The sequence below is a fragment of the Lissotriton vulgaris genome, chromosome 9, assembly GCF_964263255.1.
Source record: "Lissotriton vulgaris chromosome 9, aLisVul1.2, whole genome shotgun sequence".
NCBI lineage: Eukaryota > Metazoa > Chordata > Amphibia > Caudata > Salamandridae > Lissotriton > Lissotriton vulgaris.
In genome coordinates this window covers 530,695,897-530,720,236 of record NC_141697.1, presented here as the reverse complement: position 1 = coordinate 530,720,236, position 24,340 = coordinate 530,695,897, and the positions used below count along the sequence as shown (strand labels likewise).

Sequence of the window (24,340 nt, the reverse complement as noted above, 5' to 3'; positions counted from 1 at the left end):
AATGTATTCTTTGAAGTACCAAATTATTATTAAAATATGCATATCTTTATACTTCGTAAATAATGATGGAATCAAGAAACAGATGGTAAAATCCACTTTTTCCATGTCCCTCATGAATGTGATCAGGTGGCACTTACTCCCTATCTTGAAATATAAATCTCTAGATCACTGCTCACAATGGTGTGTCTGGGCTCTGTTCTTGATGGATTCCAGGTTAGCTCAGTTGGTTGAGTTTCATATGTATTTCATTTACATAGCACGAGCCTCACTACGTGGGCAGTGAAGACCTTTTCATTAACAACCTAAAATACTATACAAAAGTAGTTAGAGAAAAGTTAGAGATGTATTAAAAGTGTAGCATAATGGTAACTTAGCTACTGTTGAGTTACTTGTCCAAAAGGTCAAAGCACACAAAAAGTGATGGGAGGCTGCTTGCAAAAAGTCTGAACACTGGCAATCTCTTGGAGTAGCACTCCAGCCTATTGTTCTTTTGGTCACCATGCCACCTCAGTCTGGCCACATCCATATGCAAATCGGTCTTGACCTTGCTCCTCATGGGAACAGCCCTGCCTGAACTGCCAAGCCAGGTCCTCCCTGAACTGGAACACAAGCAACCCAGGAACGTTTTCGCCCTGGTAATGGGCTCATCAGCCAGGTACAGCTTGGTCCCAGGGACACTATGAGCATGAGACCAATGCCTAAACTTACCCATGCCACTTAAGGTGGTACATACAACAAACAAAAGATGATGGGAGGCTGCTTGTAGTAAGTCTAACCACAGGGTTGCACTCCAACACATGTGAGCTGTAGTTCCCTGCCTTGATAGCTTTTGTGCATCAGAACAGGAAATATAATCACAGGAACTTGCGTGCAGGGACAGGTATGCACTACATCAGGAAATAGAACTATAGCTGCTCTGATAAGGTGCTTGCACTATCCATAGCCTGTGGGTGGTACCCAGAAGATACCAGACACTGGTTAGATTTAACTTCTATAAATCCATCACAATTCTTCTGAAGTGAGGCTGAATCATCTCAGAACAGCGCTAATGGAAATGACATTGACCCACAAAAGTTCGTAGATGACTAGCCTGTGCCAGGATTAGCTTACATTGAGTCCTTCCACAACAACAGGACCAGCCAAAGCATGGAGGGGAGCCGGGCCGTAAGGAAGAGCTGGTAAGGAAGGCTGACTCTGATAGAGCCCTCACTACTCACATTCTCTTAGCCTCACACATAACTCTTCAGAGCTGTTGTTAGAACCCCTGTATATATTCACAGAAATACTGGTTGTTCATAGACCTCAAATACTAACAAGCATTGGTATAGCCAATAGGTCTCGCCTTTGGGACCTTGTAAGTGATTAGCCATGCAGCACATTATCCTTGGTGCTGTCCCGCCAGGGATTGTTGAGCTATGCAATTACTACACACTGGGTCATGCAGTGTGATTCAGGAATACATGCTTGCCTGAAACCTATAATGCTCACAGTACCATATTATTTCAACACACAAGATATACTCCCAGGAATTCTGTAAGGCCCAAAAATAATATGGCGTTCTGTTTCAAGATAGACACTGCTTTACCCAGCTCATGGTTCTGACACACAACGAATAAAGACAGAATAGAAGCCAAATTAAAAATGGGGTTATGCACAGAGAAATAGTACTGAATATCAGGCCAAGCATAGACCCCAACAAAAATTAGGAGGCTGGTCAAAACGGAAGCTCATTTGAGGGGCTTCCCACAGGGCAGCAACTTTCCTCCCCTCCACTGACAGAATGCACAGGCAATGCACCAGGAGTCAATAGGAAGGCATTAAAGTCAGAGAAATGGCCATGCTCAGGAGGCTGAATGAGTAATTTATGTAGAATCTACTCAAAGTAGAGAGGGTTGACTCCCTTGACGCACACTGCACGTACCTACTCTGGGAGCAAATTGGTTCATGTCAGAGTTCACCTAAAACATATGACCAAAGTTCAAACCGGTTTGTAGCCAAACAGTTGAGTTTAATAGACTATAGCTAACCAGTCCCATAGCTACCAAGGTTTCAGATTGCTTATGTGTGGCATTTTAATAATTTCTGAGTAATTATGGGTGACATTCAACGACTATAAGGGACACTTTGTCGCGAGCAAAACAAAGTACTGAAGACGAGAAAAACATAAATATCAGAAATCACACCCATATGGCTGCCAAGTTTTCAGATTATGTGTGACATTTCCAAGGACTAATTTCGTTTATGAGTGACATTGTAGTTCCAAATGTGTGACACCTTGAGTGACAGTTTCTCACAAATAAAACCAAGGAATAATGTCCATGTAAAGAGATAAATATCAGAAACAACCTACTTCTGAGCAGTGAGAAGCACTACAAAAGACCTAGAGTAAATTCTCTTTAATGGAAGCCCCCTAACTGATTTTGCATTTCCAACGTGATTCTTACTGCATTGAGTACAGAATTACTAATTATAATGCTAAGGCTTTAAACTGTTTCAAATGGCTGTTTCTTTGGTAAAGGCAACAATCACTGATAGCCAGACATACCTCGGGCAAGCCGCAAATTTGGCTCTTTGGGGGCCGGCCTATCCCTCAAGCTAATGGTGCCTTGTGCACCAGCTGTCATTGCTGATCTTGGGTGAAGCCTCCACAACATTCACTCAGGACTGGTAAGTCAGGCGCCGGCCTCCAGGAGCATAGGGTGTATATAGTTGTGTGCTTATAGGAACTGGAAGAGTTACTAAGGGATTGGCTATGCTAGCTTAATCTAGGGGGGGGGGATTAAAGTCTTTACTAAAGTGTGCCTCTTACCTTTCCTACTTCACTGATCCGATAGTTTTGCAGCCTGGCACTGTTTGCAGTTGAGGTTATGTTCCAATTTAATGTTCGAAAAATAGTTATGTGAATGTGAGCCTGTGTAAAGTGAGCCTGTGTAATGTAACTAGTACTCATGTAAAGAGGTTCAATGCCTTTGTATTGAGGTCACGCTATATAAATTGTAAAAGAAAAGCATGTTACCAAGAAAACGTTTTGCCCATATTCTCCTGCACTGGGCTGAGCACTGATAAGAGTGAAGGCTAACCTATGTGTCCAGAATCACAGGGCTGATACACTTCAAGAGGAGTAAAGAGTCGACTGCTGGCTGGACCCAGAGAAAGTTCTGTGTTAATGTCACAAGAAACTCAAAAAACAACTTTACAGGGCCCATGGAAGTTTCTATAGCAACCGGTCACCTTCCTATGACCTGGGCCCAGTTCTTGCTTTAATATGCAAGCCATCTGTCTCCCAGGTGTCAATTAGAAAGCGATTTACTAACAATACAAAACAGTAAACCAGTTCAATATGTGCCGAACTGCAAACAATATTTTTACAATAATCATAATCATTATTTGAGGAATCATTATCAAATACTTTTTATTTTAGCACTCACCTGGCGCTGTGCCCGGAACCTAAATCTGGTGCCAGGCTGCTGATGACCTGCCTTTAGACTGTGGGAGTGATATGCGCGTCTTGGGCCTGCCATGCTATTCAGAGCAGTCACAGGAAAGTCTGGTGAAACGTTGTCCATGAGATGGTGCAGCGGCAGGTTGGCCCTCCAGAGTGCTCAGCCTTGTGATTCAGAGTAAGTGGCGGCATCATGGGCAAACATATCCTTCCGTGCTGCGCCCGTGCAAAGATCCCCACTTTAGGGCAAACATATCCTAGAGGGGAAAGAAGCAGTTACGGGATAGTGTTTTCTTTGTGGTACGAAGAATGGCATCTGGGGCTATATCGGAGCGAAACCAGGGTGAGTGCAGGGCGTTAGAGATAGTGCAGTGAACGTTTATTTAAAACTGTGAACATTCTAAGTAAAACTGGCCAACTTGGACAAGCGTGAACATTACGTGTTGCCTTTCAGAATGCTATTTAGTATAAACGTGAAGACTGTATCTCTATCGAACTAAATGGTAGCACAGTACTTCTGTTTTACCTTCTTATGCGTAATGTACCCAAAGGATACACATATCTCGAGGAGGAGTAGAGGGAGATGCTCCAAAAATTGTTCATACACCCCAGACTGACCAACCAGGAAAGCAGAGTTCGCAAGGGGGAGGTGGGGGCGGGAGAAGTAGAATGGAACACACACCCATTTAACCAGGACTCTCCCCAACAGCGAGAGCTGTCTTTTTTCATCTGCAGCAGTGTGTACAGTCCTGTATGTCATGGCGAGATCACCATGTTTAAAGATAAAGCTCTGTGTCGCGCTGATGAAGGAATAATGTGGAGCATCCCACTGTCAGTTTCCCAGTATTTTCGCGGATCAAATAAATTCAGCAACAAAAAAACAACCCAATCCATAAAGCTCCCACTGCCAGGTTTTACCGTTGGAAACTCAAAAGAAAAAAGAGAAGTGCATAAAAACCGAACACGATAACAAAGGAACAATAATACTTGCAACAGGGCCAGTAGCCAGGGAGAGGAACCACCCCCAGAAAGGAGGGACAAATGTAATGATTGACCAATGAAACCAAATAAATTCATACAAGCACGCAAAGGAACGAATGGGGGACAAGAGGCGTGATTAATCCCAGAGAGGAGATACTAAAGGACTCGCAGAACAGCGCATGCCCACTGCGCTAGGCTCGACCTAAACATATACAACTGAGGGAATTTTAGGGAACCTTCTGCATCAAAATACTTAAAACACAAAGTTGCTGCAAAATTCATCGGGCACTCTTATTTGATGTAAGAAGGTGAGTCCAGCGTCTACAAAGGTAAAATTGGTCAAAGCAGAAGGCAAAGTACAAGTCTTTTCTATACCTAAGTGACAAATGGAAACTCACCAATTCTGTTGGAATCCAGTGTGATTCCCTTTTGGCAGACGGAACTCTGCGCCAAACACGCCTTGTGAGCATTATCCTGCCGCCAGCCATTTATCACCGGACTTATACGAGTCTTTACATGCCACAGTTGTCGTCCTGGGGCTGTTATTTCTGGCGCACGCTAACACTATTTATTGCCGGATTTTGATATCTTGGAACACATATTAAGACTTATACGTGTCTTTACATGCCACAGTTGTCGTCCTGGGGCTGTTAACTTTGCTGAAACGCTAATACTGCACGTTGCCGGTTTTGATATTTTGAAACATTCATTAAGCTAGCTGTTCGTACATCATTAAGAAAGGGTCCGAACATTCTTGCATTTTTTCGTATACCTTTCAAGTGAGCCTTTCGTATACCTTTCAAGTGGGCCTTCCTTCTTGGCTATGCAACGTCCGCCCCAACCATCGTTCCCCACACGGAGAGTTTAAGATGATAATAGCTCTTGCCTGAGCCCGCAGCATTATATCCTTTAATGCGTGACTTCTACATATGGGATACATGGTATATTATTTACAGAACTGTTCCATTACCTTTGACGACTAGCAACTGATTACAGCCTAGCAACATCAGCCTCGTTTTCACAGGAACATCTATTGCCTGTTTTGTTTTTTATCTTGAATGAAGATATCATCTGCTTGTCATCAGTATCCAAATATAACCAACTGTGACTCCTTGAGGAAGGCGTTTTCCGCCGAAACGCGCGTCGAGTTCTTATTCGCCATTGCACTCTAGGCACCACTTATGATTTCGGGTGCCTTTTTATTAAATTGTTAAAAAAAAATTTTATTTTATGTATTAATTGTATATGTTTTGATTATTGTATGATTTCATCATATAGTCTGATATTTGTTCAGGTCCCTATATGATTTTTACTACGTCAATTAAAAGTATGCTTGTTTTTTAAATGTATTTCTTGAATGTTCCTTTTGCTATTGGGTCAGATTAATTGTTTGCCTACTGGCTAGACTGCCTAGGCATTTTTTTCACAAACTTTATTTACCCTGTCCTAGGAGTCTGCTTACATTACTACCCAGGGGGTCCTTGTTTTTCTCATTCCGGAATCCAGTGGAGTGCCAGAAATAATCAGATTTGACATTTAGGGTCCAATTATAAGTGCCTCGGAAATCTCGTACTTTCTTTATTGTATTGATAAAAATCATTCACAATAAAACACATCAACTTAAAAACACATTTGCTGAGATCAAAGTAAACAAGCATTTGCAATACAATAGGTCTCGTATTTATGAGAGTTTGAGCTATTTGCATTGTAAATGACAATGCCTTTTATTTATGTGCTGTTTTGAAAATATATAAATAAAAGGCATTGTCATTTACAATGCCAATAGCTTAAACTCTCGCAAATGCGAGACCTATTACATTGCAAATGCATGCTATAAAAATGTGTTAGGAGAGAGCGTGTCCTGCTTGCAACAGCAGACAGGACAAAGCTATTTGAGAAAATAGTGCTCGGAGGCTCTAATTAAAGCCAACCGAGCAACAACACACGTAACAGGGGGTGTTGCGATGGGATGTTACAATATGAGACAGGGCTGTACTAAGGAGGGACTACTAAGCCTTCTGACCAATGAAAAGCCTGTTTACAGTGGACAATAACACAAGCCAATGAAAAATGTGGGTGGAGAGGGGGCGGTGCTTCAATTCCCTAATTCAATACAACGTGCCTAGCAGACAGCGCATGCGCTGCCCAGGCTCGACCTAAAAATGACTACACATATAATATCAGTCATCAATAACCAATTCATGTTCAAACTTTGGCAGACGGGCAACTGCTTGTCTAAGAAAGAACATAAAGCACCCCACATATCTGTTGATTTCAGAGCTAAAAAACGGAAGATATGGCGTATCGACCTACATTGAGATTCAATAAATATCAGGCATAACATCTTTCTTCCTAAGTCAGGTAAAGCTGGGCATATAGCAAATGCCATGTTCAATTGACTTTACATGGGCCTTGCACAAGCAGCACAGGCTATTGAGGCACACTCCAAGAGCTGTCAAATAGGAGAGTTGAGATATAATAATAGCCCAAAATGTATACATTATTTGTTTTACTTTAAAAGTCAAGTTAGAATCATGATAAGATAAAGCTGCTTTTTCCTCGTGTAAGCATGTTGGGTATGTGTAGTCTACTGTAGCATAAAGATACATCCAAGTCAAGTTGAACCACCTTTTTTTTGGTGATGGATTTTAACCCCTTGCATGCTGGTGACGAACCCCAGCCGTCACGCTCCGTGGTGCTCGTGTGCTGATGACGGCTGGGGTTCGTCACGGCCCCGCCCTGTTCATTTGTTTACCGCACAGTGGCGGAAACGGGCCAGCAGCGAAGGGGTTAAAAATTGCTTTTGTGTGGACAATGGCAGATTAGAAATAACAACAAAAAATGATAATTGATGTTCACTAAGTAGTGAGTTAATGCTGATTTTCACAAGCAAATAATTGTCATGAATTGATAGGAAAACTTCCTTATTAATGAATGATCTTAGAATGTCATTATTTGCTCCAGTACCACTACAAAAGTAATTAACTAGCAGAAGTCCATGTAAGAACAGTAACCTCGGGGCAGGATCAGAGTTACCAGATGATTATAAGAGGAACCCCAAGGGTCATCTTAGAAATGAGGACTTACCAGGGGAATCAGTCATTTTGGACTGACTCCCCAAGTCATTTTCCATTTTTCCACAGAGTTTTACAACCTGATTTTGGTTGCTTTTATCAGCCGAAATATGTGTTTGCAAAAAACAGATATCCGAGGTGCTGCTACAAAGTCCTACGCAGATGTCATGGCAAAGGGAAATTTATGTGTGCTATTTCTTAAAAGAGGAATGGTTTATCTAGTGTTAGGACTTAGTGAAGACAGAGCAAAGGTCAGATATGTCTTAATATGTAAACTGATAGAATCTTAAGAGGGTGTACTTCCCGAATCACAAATTCCAATGCAAACTATAACTTAACAATCAAAAATATTAATGCATACACCCATTGCTTAATTTGTGCTGGTGGTCATCTCAGCACTTCTACCAGGAGACCGGGACTCTTTGCCTCCTCATGCGGTCCTCCGGTCCCATTGTGCATCAGATTCCTTCTATTTCCATAAAAGGCTGCAGAAATAGAAGGGCAGCCAGTACACTGATCCTTCATCATTCATTGTATTTTGCAGTCCTTCTTCTATTCCCATAAACAACAATGGAAATTGAAATAAAAGGAGTCTTGTTGCCTTCCCAGTCGTGTACAGCCTGCTCAGCAGCCAGGCTGACTGTACAGCCCACAGGTTGGTTGCTGGCAGAGGTTTAACGGGGCAGGATCTATTGGGAACGACATTCCCAATCTTTTTTAATTTTATTAAAATAGTTCCTATACTTTCTCTTAAAGAATAAACGTTTCTGCACGTTAATGATGACCTTGAGTTGTCCCAGGTTGAAAGGAATGAAGGAAGTCCCCTGCACTGTGAAGATTAGTTTAACGTCCATTTGTTTTAATTTAATATGTGTGAATTATATTCTATGTGCAGTTACTTTTAGGTTAAAGTCTAAGAATAAGGTTTAAAATATGTTATTCTTTTATAGTTATGCATCTTACCCCATCCCCAACTCATTGACCCTGCCTCCTCTGCGCTCAAGATCACAGTTCCCATATTTTTATACAGTTTGACTGCTGGTTACTGGCATAGGTAGGAGGATAGTCCGAGCAGGAGTGGCTCTGCAGCTCTACACATGTCTCCTCAAAAAAACGTGGCACATATTATTATAGAAATTAATCATGGCTAGCAACGTACACTTGCCATTATTGTACTAGTTGATGGGTTTATATGGGAATAATTTTGCACTGTTGCATAGCACTTACTTTAAAATGAGTTTTTCCTCAGACTCAATGGTAGTCTAAACTTTGATTCATGTGAAAGGTTTCGAGTAAGGCTGCACATTTATTCATAGAGTACCCGGAACAGCTCCTGTGCATCATTATTCATGCAAACCTGTTTCACTTTGTCTTTGAAGACTTCTTCTTTGGTTGTCTATGAAGACGTCTTGTTTGGTTGTCTATGAAGACCTCTTGCTTGGTTGTCTATGAAAGCCTCTTGTTTGGTTGTGTATGAAGACCTCTTGTTTGGTTGTGTATGAAGACCTCTTGTTTGGTTGTGTATGAAGACCTCTTTTTTCTGTGGTCTATGAAGACCTCTTGTTTGGTTGTGTATGAAGACTTCTTCTTTGGTTGTCTATGAATACGTCTTGTTTGGTTGTCTATGAAGACCTCTTGCTTGGTTGTCTATGAAAGCCTCTTGTTTGGTTGTGTATGAAGACCTCTTGTTTGGTTGTGTATGAAGACCTCTTTTTTCTGTGGTCTATGAAGACCTCTTGTTTGGTTGTGTATGAAGACCTCTTATTTGGTTGTGTATGAAGACCTCTTGTTTGGTTGTCTTTGAAGACCTCTTGTTTGGTTGTGTATGAAGACCTCTTATTTGGTTGTGCATGAAGACCTCTTGTTTGGTTGTCTTTGAAGACCTCTTGTTTGGTTGTGTATGAACAACTCTTGTTTGGTTGTGCATGAAGACCTCTTGTTTGGTTGTCTAGGAAGACCTCTTGTTTGATTGTCTATGAAGAACTCTTGTTTGGTTGTCTATTAAGACCTCTTGTTTGGTTGTCTATGAAGACCTCTTGTTTGGTTGTGTATGAAGACCTCTTGTTTGGTTGGCTATTAAGACCTCATGTTTGGTTGTCTATGAAGACCTCTTGTTTGGATTTAATGGTGGTCTGACCATCTGTGCTTCTTTTCCGGGAAGCAAATGTGGTCAACCATTGCATGCAGTGCAGGCAAATATTTAAGTGCACCACACACAGAGAAGGGTTATTGGAGCTCCAGCACAGCTTCAGCTAACACTCACACGTGGTGGGATGCAAAATGACTCAAGATTGCCAAAAACAAGCTACATGGTAAAGAGATAATGAAACAATGGGGTCACCACACTTTAGGCCTGTGACATTGTCACTTAGCACACACACTAGTTGTAGAGTACAGACAGAAAGGGGCAAGGAGACCACTAGCAACTGAGAATACTTTCTGACTGCTGGTCACTGGACCATGTGGTACAAATAGCACTTAAAACACAGAAAGGCATTTCTGGTGTGTTACAAGTTGCTACATAAGTGGATGATATCAAGGATAAACATTCAGAGGCAGACCCACACACAGCTCTATGCACATTCATACAAACCCTTTCTCTACCTCTAAATGCAATCGTACATCCATCTTTGCACTCTATTATACAAATGTTAGTAACCTAACATAAAACACAAAATACCTACCGCTACATGCCCACATATAACAATTGTTTAAAGACTTTGCTAAAGACACACTCCCCTATACACTTCTCCCTACAGTGCTTGCTGTACACATACACCCCCAACACACACCAACACACACATATATATATAGACTAATACAACTATCTTTACTAATACACACACCTATCTCTACACATTGCATTTGTCACTACGCACGCATTTCCAAACCAACATCTGCACACTTCCTTGTACAGTCTTACTCACACCTTCTTTTATAATCTGACAAAAAGTTCAACAGAAATCTTCACACACATCTACACTCACCTGCACATGCATGTATGAACATAGAAATGCACAGTAATGTCAACATTGTTCACACACACACATGTGTCTGCATTGCATTATGTATATTGTGCTAATCTTGGTGGAAAAAATGGCAAACTATATAATTGGCAATGGCCAGAGGGAACGATCAGAAAGACAACACCCACATCTCTCTTTCTCACACACCTCTACATACACACACACAACTGCTGATATTCATAGACGTTGCTGCACACATACTACTTTATACACCTCTGCACACATCTCTAGCTCTACACCCAGACACACACATGCACACACAAACACACATATACATATAACTTTACTAAGATACACACTTACCTGTACACATTACTATCAATCCACATGTGTGTGTAATCACATATAACGCAACACATATATTCTTACTCCACATCACATACAGACCCACACTTTTACTAAATATTTCCACACTCAACCCTACACTCACCACTGAACGCACACACACACACACACACACATGATAATGCACACATATATACCCCAAACACACAGCTCTTCATGTGTACACCTGTGACAATACTCATCACTCCCACATATAAACCTAAAAATCTGCAAACCCACACACCCAGAAACACACAGACATACACAGACCTACCTATGCCTATTTATCAGAACACACGTGGTTTGCATCCGGAAGTGACGTGACGCAACAGAGCACTGCCCAGAGCGAAGTGGAGCAGAGTGGCTGTAGCGGCCGCAGCAAAATCAAAAGCGGCAAAAGCCTGTAAAACCCGAAAACCGGGCGGTCCTCCGAAAAAGCCGTGACACCACACAGCAAGGCAGCCCGCAAACTCTCTACTGAAACGGAGGGGTAAGGCGGGGAGCAATGGAGAGAAGTGAGTGAGTGAGTGAGTAGTAAGCACGGCCGCTATTAGGAGCAGCCGCAGAGTGCGAGCCTGTTGAGTCCGCGGAAGTTGACCAACTAGGTTGGGCGCAGCTTGCGACTCACCAGTGTGCCCTGCTCACTTGCCCACTTGGCCTCCACTTGCCCCCCACAACCCCTCAGCGCCGACCTCAGGAGAAAGTAGTAACAGGGAGCAGCAGTGAGCAGTAGGCACTGGGAGCTGAGGCTGAGCTGCACAGGGAAGGTGACCTACCCACTCCAACCAGCTCCACCTACACCCCCTGCATCTCTCTGCATCTCCCTGGCCTCTCTGGCTTCTCCCTCCCACTCTCCCCTTTTTATCACTGTCCCTGCCACTGAATACGACTACCTCCTCAGCCCCATCTTGCTCCCACCCCGCTTTGGCTGTGCGCAGCCCAAGTACATCTGAGGCCGACCAGGGACATTGGGACACCTAGGACATTGGGATACCAGGAGCTGCAGGCTAAGGATACAGAGGGCAGACTAAGGTTGGCCAGAAGAAGCCAGAATAAGCAGTGGGTGGAACTAAATCATCTCCCCAGTCTGCTCCAGATTGCCCCTGTCTGTCTGTTTAGCTGGTTGTTAGCTACAGCAAAGCCGCTCGCCCACGTCAACCACCAGAACATGCTACCTGCGACTAGTGTTCAGGACAGGACAAGACAGCATAGAAGAGAGTGGGGGCCAGAGGAGATAGCGGCGCCATTGGCGGTGGAGGAGGCCGGAGAAATACGGGAAGAAGGGAAATTATCGCAATGGGAAAGTGAGATCAGGCAGGGTGAGAGGGGGTCGCCTGCTCAAGACAAAAAACAAGAAACGTAAGAGAAGATCCCTGTCGCCGCAGGGCAGTTGAGCTGAACCCTACCCTAAAAATAGACCAGGCTCAGAACCGGTGGACTCTACTTCAGAAAAGGGCATCGCCATGAGGGGGTAAACAACATGAGGTGAAAACCTGCCAGAGCTGTCCTATACTGTCACAGACTAAGATCTACACCAAGTTTCAGTTTTTGAAAAATGCGGGGGATGCGCTCCTTTAGGCCTACTTACGCCACTTGAGCAACTTAACCCGCTAGATAATGGAAGCCGTAGGAATGGTCTGGCTCTTGAGTCAAGTACAACACCCAGACCAGAAATATAACCAGCGCCCAAGCCCATCCTACCCTAGTGTAACAGCTTCAAAACCAGGCTCATAAAACCAAGCCACACTTTCGTTACACGACCCTCAGTGGCCTGCTAAGACGACTACGGCAGGAGTAGTAGCAGAAGTAATAGCAATCAGTGAACAAGGCCCAAAAACAGAGAAGGTCAGAAGAGAGACAGAGCCGCCGGGAGAGGGGGCCCGTAACAACAAGATGCAAAGTAGTTGTATCATACACAATGACCGGTCAATAATAGAGCTAGGCAGCCAGAGAACACAGAAATCGCCCTGGTCTTCCATCAACGAAGCAAAGCCTAACCTGATCTTGACATCAAAAGAATCTAACGCCAAGCTTCACACACTGTTAACACCAACATCGACCAGATCAGAATCAGATTTAGAACCAGAATCAGGACATGAGACCGGAGACTATGAACAGCACTCTCACCTCAATACAAAGGAATGGGAGGAACTGCTAGCAATATACACACAAGAGCCATCAGCAAAATCTAAGACCAGTTCTCAAAGCTACAATGCTCTGGAGCACCCGGAGGCAAGAGGGAACCAGGGGACAGAGGACCTAGAACTAGGGACTGAACTGTAAAGTCCAATAAAGCACCAGCAAAACTTGAACTCTGAAAGCGCATGGGCAAGTCAACTCAAAACAGTGCAACTCCTGGTGGAAGCCCTCCAGTACCAATCTGACAAAATGGACACTCAGTTAACCATACTAAACACCTTGGCAGTCTTTGTAGTAGCGATCAATGGGAAACTAGGAGCTCTAAACACCTTCCTCCAGAGCATATGGGGTAAACTCAAGACAGGGAACCATGCTGAGGCTGTGGCCCAATAGTCGACAAACTAGCCTACCTTCCCTCAATGTTGAGCAACCTGTGCACGCACATTAAAAACGAAGCCCAGAGTCCTATTAAGCCCCATCCAAAGGAGGATCCTCCTATAAAGGCACAAAACAGAATGAGAACATACTGCGCAGAGAGTCCGGTCCAAAAGCCTCTCTCTCTCAAAACAGCAACAAGAAGCAAAGTCAAAATTGACGGATGTAATAAAGCAACAGCACTGGAACAGGCAATTGGGCCTCATCGGGGGCCTGGAACAGATCCAGACACTAAAGTAATAAAATCAAATGACAACTCAAACGCAAAGCAAAGTTGTTCCCAAAGGAGGAAGGGCCAGATCCAATAGGTCATCTCGAACCAGAAAGACTTTGCCCTCCTATTCAAGTTGACACTGCCTGAGATATCTGCACCCACAAATCAACAACCTCCCAGCTTCAGCGGAGACACGGAATAAGAACCCCAAGACTGCAGAAAAGGGGACAATTTCTAAACTCAACAAACAATCCACCACCCCAAGGCCACCACGGCAAACAACGCAGGTTGTAGATGATGGCAAACATTCATTCAATCACAACGACTTCAGAAAGGAGGCATAAGCAAGTGGCCAAATGACATGCAGAACGAAGGAAGCAACAACAATTCTGCACCGTTTTTCACCAACTCCAACAACAGTCTATCCCCTAGGCTGTCTCTGCCACAAAACTTCATCTAGTCCCAAGGGAGCTTCATCCGGAAATGGCAATCCAACTCTCGACTGAAATCGATTCATCAACAACAAGGGATGAGAAGCCAGCAAACTTGATCCTTCCAAAGCTAGGGTGGTCGGGCTTTAGGAACATCTCAGCGGAAAAAAGATATCATCTGTCCAGCACTGGATTGGTCGCAAACATAACTCAGAACGTTTGGCGCAGGCTTGATACCGAAGGTCCGCTAACATCGGAAAACCCAGGAAATAACAACTATCGGCCTACTACCAACCAGAATGTGGCCTACGCAGCTGGCAACTTAAATGAGGAAGGAAACAACCTCAAGTTTGTACCAGAATATAGATCAAGAGGCCCACACAATATATTAAACTGAGGAAATATCCCCTGCCTAATGTCACACATACCAACACTGAAAGATGTAACTACCGCAGAGCTGGACTCAGTTGAATTCATCAATCGCAAAGGCCCCGAGGGGGGAGAGGATACAATGATCACATGGAGAAAGCCAACTATCGCCCAAGAAGTACTCCTGGAAAGCTCCACATTCAAAGGCTGGGGGATAACGATCATCCCCATCAGCGTTCCTGGCTTTCCTTTTCCATTGGCCGTGGAGTATTCAGACAAAACACTGACAGTTCGGAAAAACATCCCAAGATCTGTATTAAAAGGCACAAGAGGGCACTCTCCTCTCACAAATGGTCATTCACCGGACACACACAGAACAAGCCAAGAACCTGCAAATCAAGTGAACCGGTTTGAAGATCTGGGATGGTTCTCAAGGACAATAAATAACTAAGCAAGAAATAAGTAACCAATCAGCCACCAACCCTTACTAACAGGAGAAACCAACCTGCTACGGATATGCTAATGGAACATAAATGGTCTGGCCAGCAAGATAACAGATTTGGATTTCATCAACTATCAAAGGACATTTCACATTATCGCTCTGCAGGAGACTTGGTTGACTGATCCACCACATTTTCAAGGATATCTCTGTTTTTTCACACCAGCAGTTAAAGGGGCAAGATACGGACACCTGCAGGGAGGCCTCGCAATTTATGTCACCAGCACATGTACAACCTCAGCACGTTCATTTGACCCAACAACATCAGACATTATTGCAATAAAAATATCTGCATCGAAGGTGCCACCAGGGAAAGGTGTTAGGACATTGTAATAATAAACGCTTATATGCACCCAAATAGAAAAACCAAGGTAGTTAAACAACTAACTGATTTCTCAGAGTCATGCATAATTTAGGTTAATACATTGGATATGATACTCAATCTACATCTAATTGGCTCATCGACAGCGGAGGAAGTGTCTATACAAAACCGGATATGGACCATTCCACCACAGGGGAACAGCCCATCAGGACAGCCTACAAAAACCGGCCAGCATCTCTTAGAGGATCTTGAGCATCTCAATTTTAGAGCAGTAAGTGGCAAAAGCACATGCGACAACCCCCCGGCAATCACTCACTGCTCATCAACTAAAAACTCGACATTAAACTGTACTTTCGTGTCCCTACCCATGCTTAATGAAATTTACACATTTAACATGGGCGACAAAGCGGACAGTGACCATTGCCCCCAGGAAATTACACTCTATACAAACATGCCCAAGTTCGAGAAATCACACCCCCTACAAGGAGTGACCTTTACAATTGATTACAGGAAAATAACATTTGTGCAAGCATCACAAAGGAGCTTTAGGAAGGGGGCAACGAATAAGAGAAATGGGTCAACTTTACAACTTTACTGGGAGAGTCCTTTACCGCCCCAATTAAATCAAGAGAGCAGCCTAGCTATAGCAATGTAACCAACTTCACAAAAACACAAATTCGAGATAAGATCCATAAAAAATATAATCAATCGCATGCTGCGGTATCTCAGATAAAATCCAAACGACTTTACATTTTTAGCCGCATTATGCCAGCAGAAAGTTAAGCCAAAGCAAGTAACATGGACAGCCAAGAGAGCAGCAGAAGACGCTGTCTGGGTGAAACTGCACGCAGATATTAAACCGAGTGACAGTGCAAGATTTTGGGGGACAATAAATCGACATTCGTCCTGCACATGAGGGATTATCATCCACTATATCAGAAGAGGATTGGGCAACATATCTTGGAAAACACTTCCATCAAGATGTCATTTCACTGCCTACAGGAGCATGGCCAACTGTAACTCTGAGAACAACCCCACTTGAGACCAGACATGTTGAGGGGAGCACAATAGCACTCCAAGGGGAAGAAGGCATAACGCCGGGAGCTTTACTCCCAAGCAATCACTACAAAGTAATCAAACAACAAATAGGAAAGGGAAGAAAAGAAGGGGCACTGGGCCCAACTGTGCTTTACAAACAAGATGTAGATTATTGGGAAAAAGTACTCACCCCTCTCTTCACTGAAATACTGCAAACCTGCCAACTTCTCGCCTCCTGGAGGGCCTCGATAATTTAGTCAATTTTTAAGTCAGGAGACAAAGCCCTGCCAAAGAACTACCGCTTAGTTGCCCTTTTGGACAACGAGGCAAAGGTTTTTGCCGGTACTCTCCTGGAGGAACTCCAGCTATGGGCCGAAGGCAATTTGATCATTCCTCTAAATCAGACAGACTTCTCTAAATCTGTTGAAACAGTAACAAATATAATGAGTATGGATCTGCTGATCGATAAGGCAGAAAAAACAAAAATGCCACTATACTTATGTTTCATCGATTATGGGGCTGCCTTTGACCATGTAAACCGCAAAGGATTATGGGCAAAATTGGCCAAGTGGGGCATACCACAGCCATTGCTTAATTTGTTAATCAACTTGCATACTGACACCTATATCCAAATAAAACTGCAAGACGGATCTGCCCTTTCAAGACGGATACCAATAACTAAAGGACTTAAGCAAGGTTGCTGGACCTTGTCCTGCTACTAATTGCCAGCAATTCACATACCCCAAGGCTAGGGAACTCAGCACTACCATGCCAACTCTATGTAGACGACTAAGTCTTATGAATACTCCAAACTAACAGTTTGAACATCAACCTGGCGAAAACTAAGACTATGGTAATCAAAAAGAATCTAAATAAATTTCTGGCCTGATTCTGGTTCTGGGGACAAACCTGCATTGACTCTGTATCAGAATATAAATAGGAGCGGTTATAGACAAAGGCGGCCACTTCACTGTTCAAAGGGACTCAATTAGGAGAAAGGCACAGCCCTGGCAGTTCCAATAAGAAATCTCAACTCTAAACTAAGTGGCCCATCACTCCTTCCATTAATCGAAGTCATACAGGCAAAACTCTTACTGACAATAACCTACAGCAGCGAGGCACAAAGGGGCAGGGACTTTAAACTACTGGACAGCATGGTTGTAACAGTGTATCAAATAATTGTTGGCTTGCCTAAATACACTTCTCCTGCACAGATCAGGCTAGAGTTTGGCGTCCAAAAGCAGACCCTGGCTAGACAAGGAGCATATGTCATTTTTTTAGAACAAGGTACGAAAATCTGGACCAGGAACTTTCAACTGGCGCTTGTAGTTAGAGATACAACAGCAAGCATCATCATCAGCTGCAAAATATCTACAAACAAGCCAGACCACACTGGGCCTAACCAATCACTGCCTTTTCAAAAAATGTACATGGAAAACAGTAAAAATTTTATCATGGGTCGAGGATAAAGCATCCCTATCAAAAAGGTCACACGGCTGGATGACTGAGCACCTATCCCACTCCCACCACTCAAAAATATCTAGCCCTGGGGTATGCTAGATCTACCAAAATCCAATTCTTAAAGCATCAACAAGGTCTGCTAACCTGCACAAAGCCCTTTCCACATTGCCTGAAGGCCCAAACTGACTCCACCTGCTGCTTATGTGGCACAGCACAGGAGGACATGTTGCACCTACTCAGCACTTGGAAAGAAGTGAAGGCTGAACGAAAACAACTTGTAAAACCATTTGGTAACCAAAGAGGCATGTGTGCAAAGAGACAAGACGGGGTCTTGTTATTTGAGGACAGCAACAGGTACCGAGCGGGTGCTTGGCTTTGCCGGCGGTGTGCCTACTAACCACCACCCCCCTCCCGAGACCCATGGTGTGATTAATTGTTACACCACATATGTATGTTGGGTTCCTACAAATAAGAAGGATCCCTCAGTAACAGCAGGTTACTATAAACCTTTGTTTCCTTTTCACACTTTGGACCTCTTGGTTAGGGTGAGCCTTAGTGTGCTCATACCACAGAGGTCCACACTTTAGTCCTGACGAATGCCTCGCCATTAGCATTATATAGGCAGAAACATGTTGACCACACACAGTGAGACATAGCTGATCAATCTATCCAGCTCATACATCGCTCACTTTGTTTTTACTCGTGTCTGGTTGGACAACGAATAAAATTATTTTTGGACACAATCTACACACTTTACTCACTTCACAATTACTTTTACTTGTCACTTAGACAACACTAACCTGCTCCGCAGTAATTCTGGTGTTGAAGCACACCGGGAAGGCACTTGGCATTCCTGGTGGGGCCCGATGATGAAGCATGTCACCAACTAGGTTGGTGAGTGAGGGCTTTCTAAAGAATCAAGTTTAATTCTTCATGCTTGCTCTTCTCCTGAGAAGGAACACTCTTCTGTTGTTTTGACTGGTCTGCTTTGCACCAGAGGACCCGCAGCTGAACTTCCGCCTGGTGTTGTTTCTGAGGCAGGTAGGGAAGAAAACGCTATAATTACGATACGGTCATTCAGCAAATGAATTGCTTATTATAAACTGCAATGGAAACAAACGTGCAACTTTTTAAACCAAACTCTTTTTAATTTTTACCTATAATATAACGTACAATGAAATTTCTTTTTATTGATACTTTTTGTAGCAATGGTTTAAGTAACTACGCTAATAAAAATAAACTTGAAAATTGAACTGGAACACACACATCTATACCCTAACACCTACATCCACACCCTTAAGGACAACTACATTTTACATACTTGCACCCACACACCTATAGCACATATCTACTCCCACACGCCTACACCCACATAACTACACACATTCCCATTTACATATAGACACTTACACACACAGTAAAGCCCGTGATGGGGACAAACAACCATACAAAGAACAACCCTTGATAATTTGAACACAAAAATGAATATTTCTTTTGTGCACATAGTATTTCATCACTAGTTTATGGTTTTATTAACTATTCATGTGTACTAGCCTATGTCAGCATGGCAATATTGTTAACCCATTCTATTGTAACTCTCATCATGGCTGGAATTACACCCTCCGCATGCCCTGCAAATCATCGCAGAGAGCTCCCATATCACACCAAGCCCTACTTAAAAGATGGTGCCAGAGGATAAATGCAAAATAGCATAAACATACAAAACAATATCCCAATTTACAGTTCGCAATTTTAATTGTTATTCATTTTCTTTGCAGCAGTGGGACTTCTACTGCCAGTAGGTACTGCTTCACTGGTGTGGTCATCTGAAGAAAAGCAATCACCTCGGCTGTCCCCATCTAGATACATCAGAGAAGACTTTTCAGCAAACAGCTGCCGCGTGGGGTCATGCCATCCAGCTGCCACTCAAGCTAGACGAAGCATGCACCTGCTTAGCATCAGTCATGGGATCTGCTATAAGTTTAGAGAGCCAAAGTTCTTGTGCCGTTATCTTTTCCTCCTCATATCTGCCTTGCCTGTTTAGTGGGCCGATGCTTAATTGTTGAAGATAGAAGTGATAAAAAAACATTAATATGTGTTCAGTGTTCCTCAAAAGCTGTTTTACAGGTCAACTTGTCAGTGAAATCACATTTAATTCTGCAAACATGTGAATCTAATTTTTACTTTAACTGCACAGGAAACAGTCTGACTGGAGGCTTCAAAGCTACAGTATGCCTTACTTTTGTACTTATTTTAATAATAAAATGCATCATTAAAATCAGCATACATACGTTTATTTGTTTCATTATCCTACCGGCAGGAGACTAGTCAGAGTAGAAAATGTCTCTTGGCAGAGAGGTTGGCGCAAAACTTTGCATGAAGGAGCCAAGATGGACTAAATTATTGGGGGAAAATTTTATGAAGATTCGTAAAACTGCACTAAAATGATTAGCAAAACAAAAAGCATTATTCAAACTAAATGAATTTAAAATATGTACTGCATTTAAAATAATTACATAAAGAAGTATTAAAAAGTTATGTTAAAAAATACAATTTTTTTAATGTAATAATATTAGACAAATAATCAAAATACAAGTGTATATTAATATTATTATTATTGAAGACAATTCTACATTAAAAAACAAATAAAACTAGGGATAAAGCAAAAAAAGTATAGGGATTATAAGAAGGAATATGTATATATATCTAGCCATACCGATGTAAATTTATGTTTACACGCACACACACACGTTTGGTTTAATGCGTTAGGACATCATATATATACAATTAAATGTATAAGAGTATATACAAATGATACATATATGTTCATGTAAATATATGTTCATTTAAATTGAATGTTATGCAAAAAATAAACATATATGTTTACACAAAAATAAAGTTAGACATATATGTACTTATATAAAAATATAAACACGTCTGCAACGTTATGATGTAAAGGAACTCCTGATATAGTGATTGTTGATGTAGTGGCTGTGAATGAATGTCTCCCAATGTACTTACCTGCGAAGTCATAATTGAAAAATCCAATACAGTGTGGAGAGACACACAAACAGCCAGGGCAATGGGACTAATTCAGAGACTTACTGTTCACCGGCTGCCGTGGCAGCAATTCACCTGGTCTTAACAACTTAGGCACTAGGGCAACTATTTAGCTTGCAAAAGGAAGCAAGATGAGAAGGATGAATAATGACCAAGCCTCTTTTCAAGTCAAAAAGTACGTTTATTTTGACCAAGCCTCTTCAGAAATTTCCCTGAGAAGGAATCTTTATGAGGGTCAATTGGGATGAGAACTCTGCAAGGGACGAGATCTAAGTGAACAACCCTTGGAGCTAGCTTGGCAGGGTGAGGTAATATAAATTTTGTGATCGATTGTGTCCCCTATCTTAGGCCCCAACGACTCCGTGTACACGCTACAAGTACATGTATGTTCCCTCCCCTTCAAGCTATGAAGACGCAAATACATTTGCGTCCAACGTTAACATGTCCTCTTTCAGATCCACCATGAATGGGTCAAATAGTCCGTTCCTAAATATGCCATGCCAACGTCTTTATGTAGTGTACTTTACACGTTTTTCAGCTCTGGCGAAGTAGGCCCTGAAATCTGCCATCGAGCCTTTTCCTGCCTTCTGACTTTGAATCTCAAACCTGGGCTTGCATCTGTACCCGTGACCTCTGCCTTACTTCCAGCGCGGCCCACCGCGTTTGGCTCAGCCTGTTGCCTGCCAAGACTGTATTCAACCTTCGAATTATCTGCTCCACTCCTCGAAAATACATTCCTGTCTAGTAGTTTCATGTCAACATCCTTCCAGCTGCAGAGCAAAGGGCTTGGCCTCACTGTCTCTATGCAAGTAATTCATGGCTCTGTTTCCATGGTAGGCCCATGCCCTCCCTCGCACCCCTCGCATCTCATGCAGACACGTAGACGCTCATACACGCACTCACAGTCAGTATAGAATAGCCTCTTGTCCGAGAGACCTTTTCCTTCCAGATAATACAGTTCCTTAAACATGAGATATTAGATACGATTTGGGATTAGGTTAATCTGACATCCAGACATCTGTCTCCACATGTAGGGCTAAATGTCAAGTCCCCCTTCACCCCTCAAGTTACACGTACATTACACGTCATACTGCTGCGCGCGCATCTCTGCCATATGTTTTTGCTGACACTGCCGGATTCACTCATGGATCCGCCTACTTGTGACATCATGTTAAATGACGTTCTTGTTCACGCCCTCATGCACGCCTATTGTAACGCCTTTTTGTATTACGTACATGCATTCTTATCTCTCCTCTCAGCTGTTACGCCTCCTGCATATGCCTTTACTGTAATGCATTGACTATATATATGAATGCCTGTCAATGATGTATTGTCGCATACTTGCATACTCGCATATTACCATTGACTCTGTCAGTCTGTCCCTTCCCGAACCTGCGTGGTGACGGAACGGTATGCCACCTTGGCTCGAGCCAATATGCTAATCACCCAATTCCTTTTATAGGAATAAAACCCTTTTTGAGAAACCTCAAATATCACGGATTTTGCCTCTTATTTATTATGAGTTATTCTTATTGACTTTACCGCATAGAAATTCAGTACCAGGTAATTAATTTTACCACATAATTGGCGCCCGAACAGGGACCCCTCCCCCCTCTCACCCGCCGGAGGTGCTTTGCAGGCTTAGCCCCCTGCCACAGCCGGACGGAAACTACGAGTACCCGCAGGATTTCCTGTATCTCCCTCAGGCCAACGGAGGTGACTGAGGCCGCGATCGACACCCAGACGAGGCGGTGAGAAGTGCGGAGGATCCCGACCAGAGCCTAGTTGAGAGAGCAAGATCCGAGGTATACGGAGGCCCACCAGGTTCCGAAGTTCCGAAGTATCTGCGTCACGAGTCGAGTTCGAATCCAGTCCGAATCCAGTCGAGTCCAGTCCAGAGTTTCCGAGGCCTTCTGTTTCCGTGCTTCCCGGTGAGTACTGTTGCTGGGGACGCATCTAGACGTGCGCATTAGGTTGTGCCGGTCAAGACAGGTTTGGGTACACAGACCTGGTCTGCACTGTTTTAGACAGTGTATCTGTACTGTTTAGCAGTATATCCAGTCTGCACTGTTGAGCAGTGTATCTAGTATTATGCAGTTAGCTAGTTACATTCTAATTGTTATCATTCATGTCAAAATGTTTTAATGTGTCTCAAAATGTCGTGGTATGAGTGATTGTTCGATCGTCATTATTGTGATTATTGTGTTCATTGTGTTCATATCTGAGTAAGCACTAAGTAGCCAGATTTTTAAAATGCCGTTGTTCTCCAAATTAAGACAGATAAAGACTAGAAAAGGGGTACTCGAGGAAGCTGTTCCCATCCCACCTAGGGACACTCCAGGGTACTTTATGTACCACAAGCACGGCCTAGATGCCGTTCTATTTCTCGATTTATGGGTGGACTACACTAAAGATCTAGCAGAGAATCAGAGATGGCCCGCTGCAGGGACATGGGATTCAGATTGCATCATAAGAGTAGAAGAAGCATTACGAAAAAAGAAAGCCAGACAGTCACAGAAAGATGCCATCGAATTATGGCGTAAAGAATCGCATAGGCGTATAGAAAAAGCACTTAGAAAAGAAGAGAAAAGGAAAGAGGATTCAGACAAGGCCCAAGAAAACGTATTAGTTGAGGAAGGTATCCGAGTAAAAATAGAACAAGTAGACAGACAACTAAACACCCTTAGGAATGGTATGTATCCTCTCCTGGCCGAAGGTTTACCTAAGGCCACTCCGGAAGTATCAAAGGACCTACCACCTCCCATGCTCCCGACTAAAATGCATCCCAAGACCGCGAAGGACATTTTCCTTTCTTCCTATCTGGATGATGTAGCGCCCGCATACGCTAATACCGCACCGCCGCGCACACCCCCTCCTGGCGGCGCCCGACCCCGAGACAATCAGCCCCTACCCCCGCGACAAGCTACTCCTCCACCTCTTCCTCCCGTTCCGAATGTCCCTCCTGGTCTTCCTCCCGTTCTTCCAGCTCTTCCCGCACCCATTCCTCCCACTTTACACCCGAACAACCCCTTCGGAGGCAGTGCCTCAGGAGGCGCGTCCGGAGGGGCGATAGGTTTCCAGACACCTCCACAAGTACATAGATTGACTTACAGGGATCTAGCACAACAACGTACACCTCGATCAGCCGATTTCGATATAATAAAAGACCGTCTCGGGATTGTAGATATGATCCAGTACCCGGTAGAAATGATGAAAAATTAATACTAGCATCAGTACGACTAAGACGGGTCACCAATTTTTTGTTGACCCTACCCGGAATGGTTGAACATCTAGACAGAATATATCGTTTTGTCCAAACAGGGCAGGGACCTGAAAGTATTAAGGAAGCCATGGCTCACCAGAAAGTTGACATTCAAGCCAAGATATTACGGTTTTTTATAAACTGCTTAATAAGAGAACAAGATAGGCCGGGGATAGACCCGGAGGAAATGTTATGTTATGTTATGTTATATGCGGATTTATAACGCGCTCCGTTAGTCAAGACTGTCCTGGCGCGGGGAAGAA

At 43.2% G+C, this 24,340-nt stretch overlaps 1 protein-coding gene across 1 annotated transcript in view; it reads left to right on the top strand.

Annotated features, from left to right (window-relative positions):
* MIA (MIA SH3 domain containing) overlaps positions 1-20,041 on the top strand; it is a 31,022-nt gene extending 10,981 nt beyond the window's left edge. The window contains exon 4 of the mRNA XM_086936675.1: positions 19,534-20,041. Within this exon, the coding sequence (XP_086792801.1) occupies positions 19,534-19,557 (24 nt within the window). The 3' untranslated portion in view covers positions 19,558-20,041. The remainder of the gene's footprint in view (positions 1-19,533) is intronic.
* Positions 20,042-24,340: the final 4,299 nt, after the last annotated feature.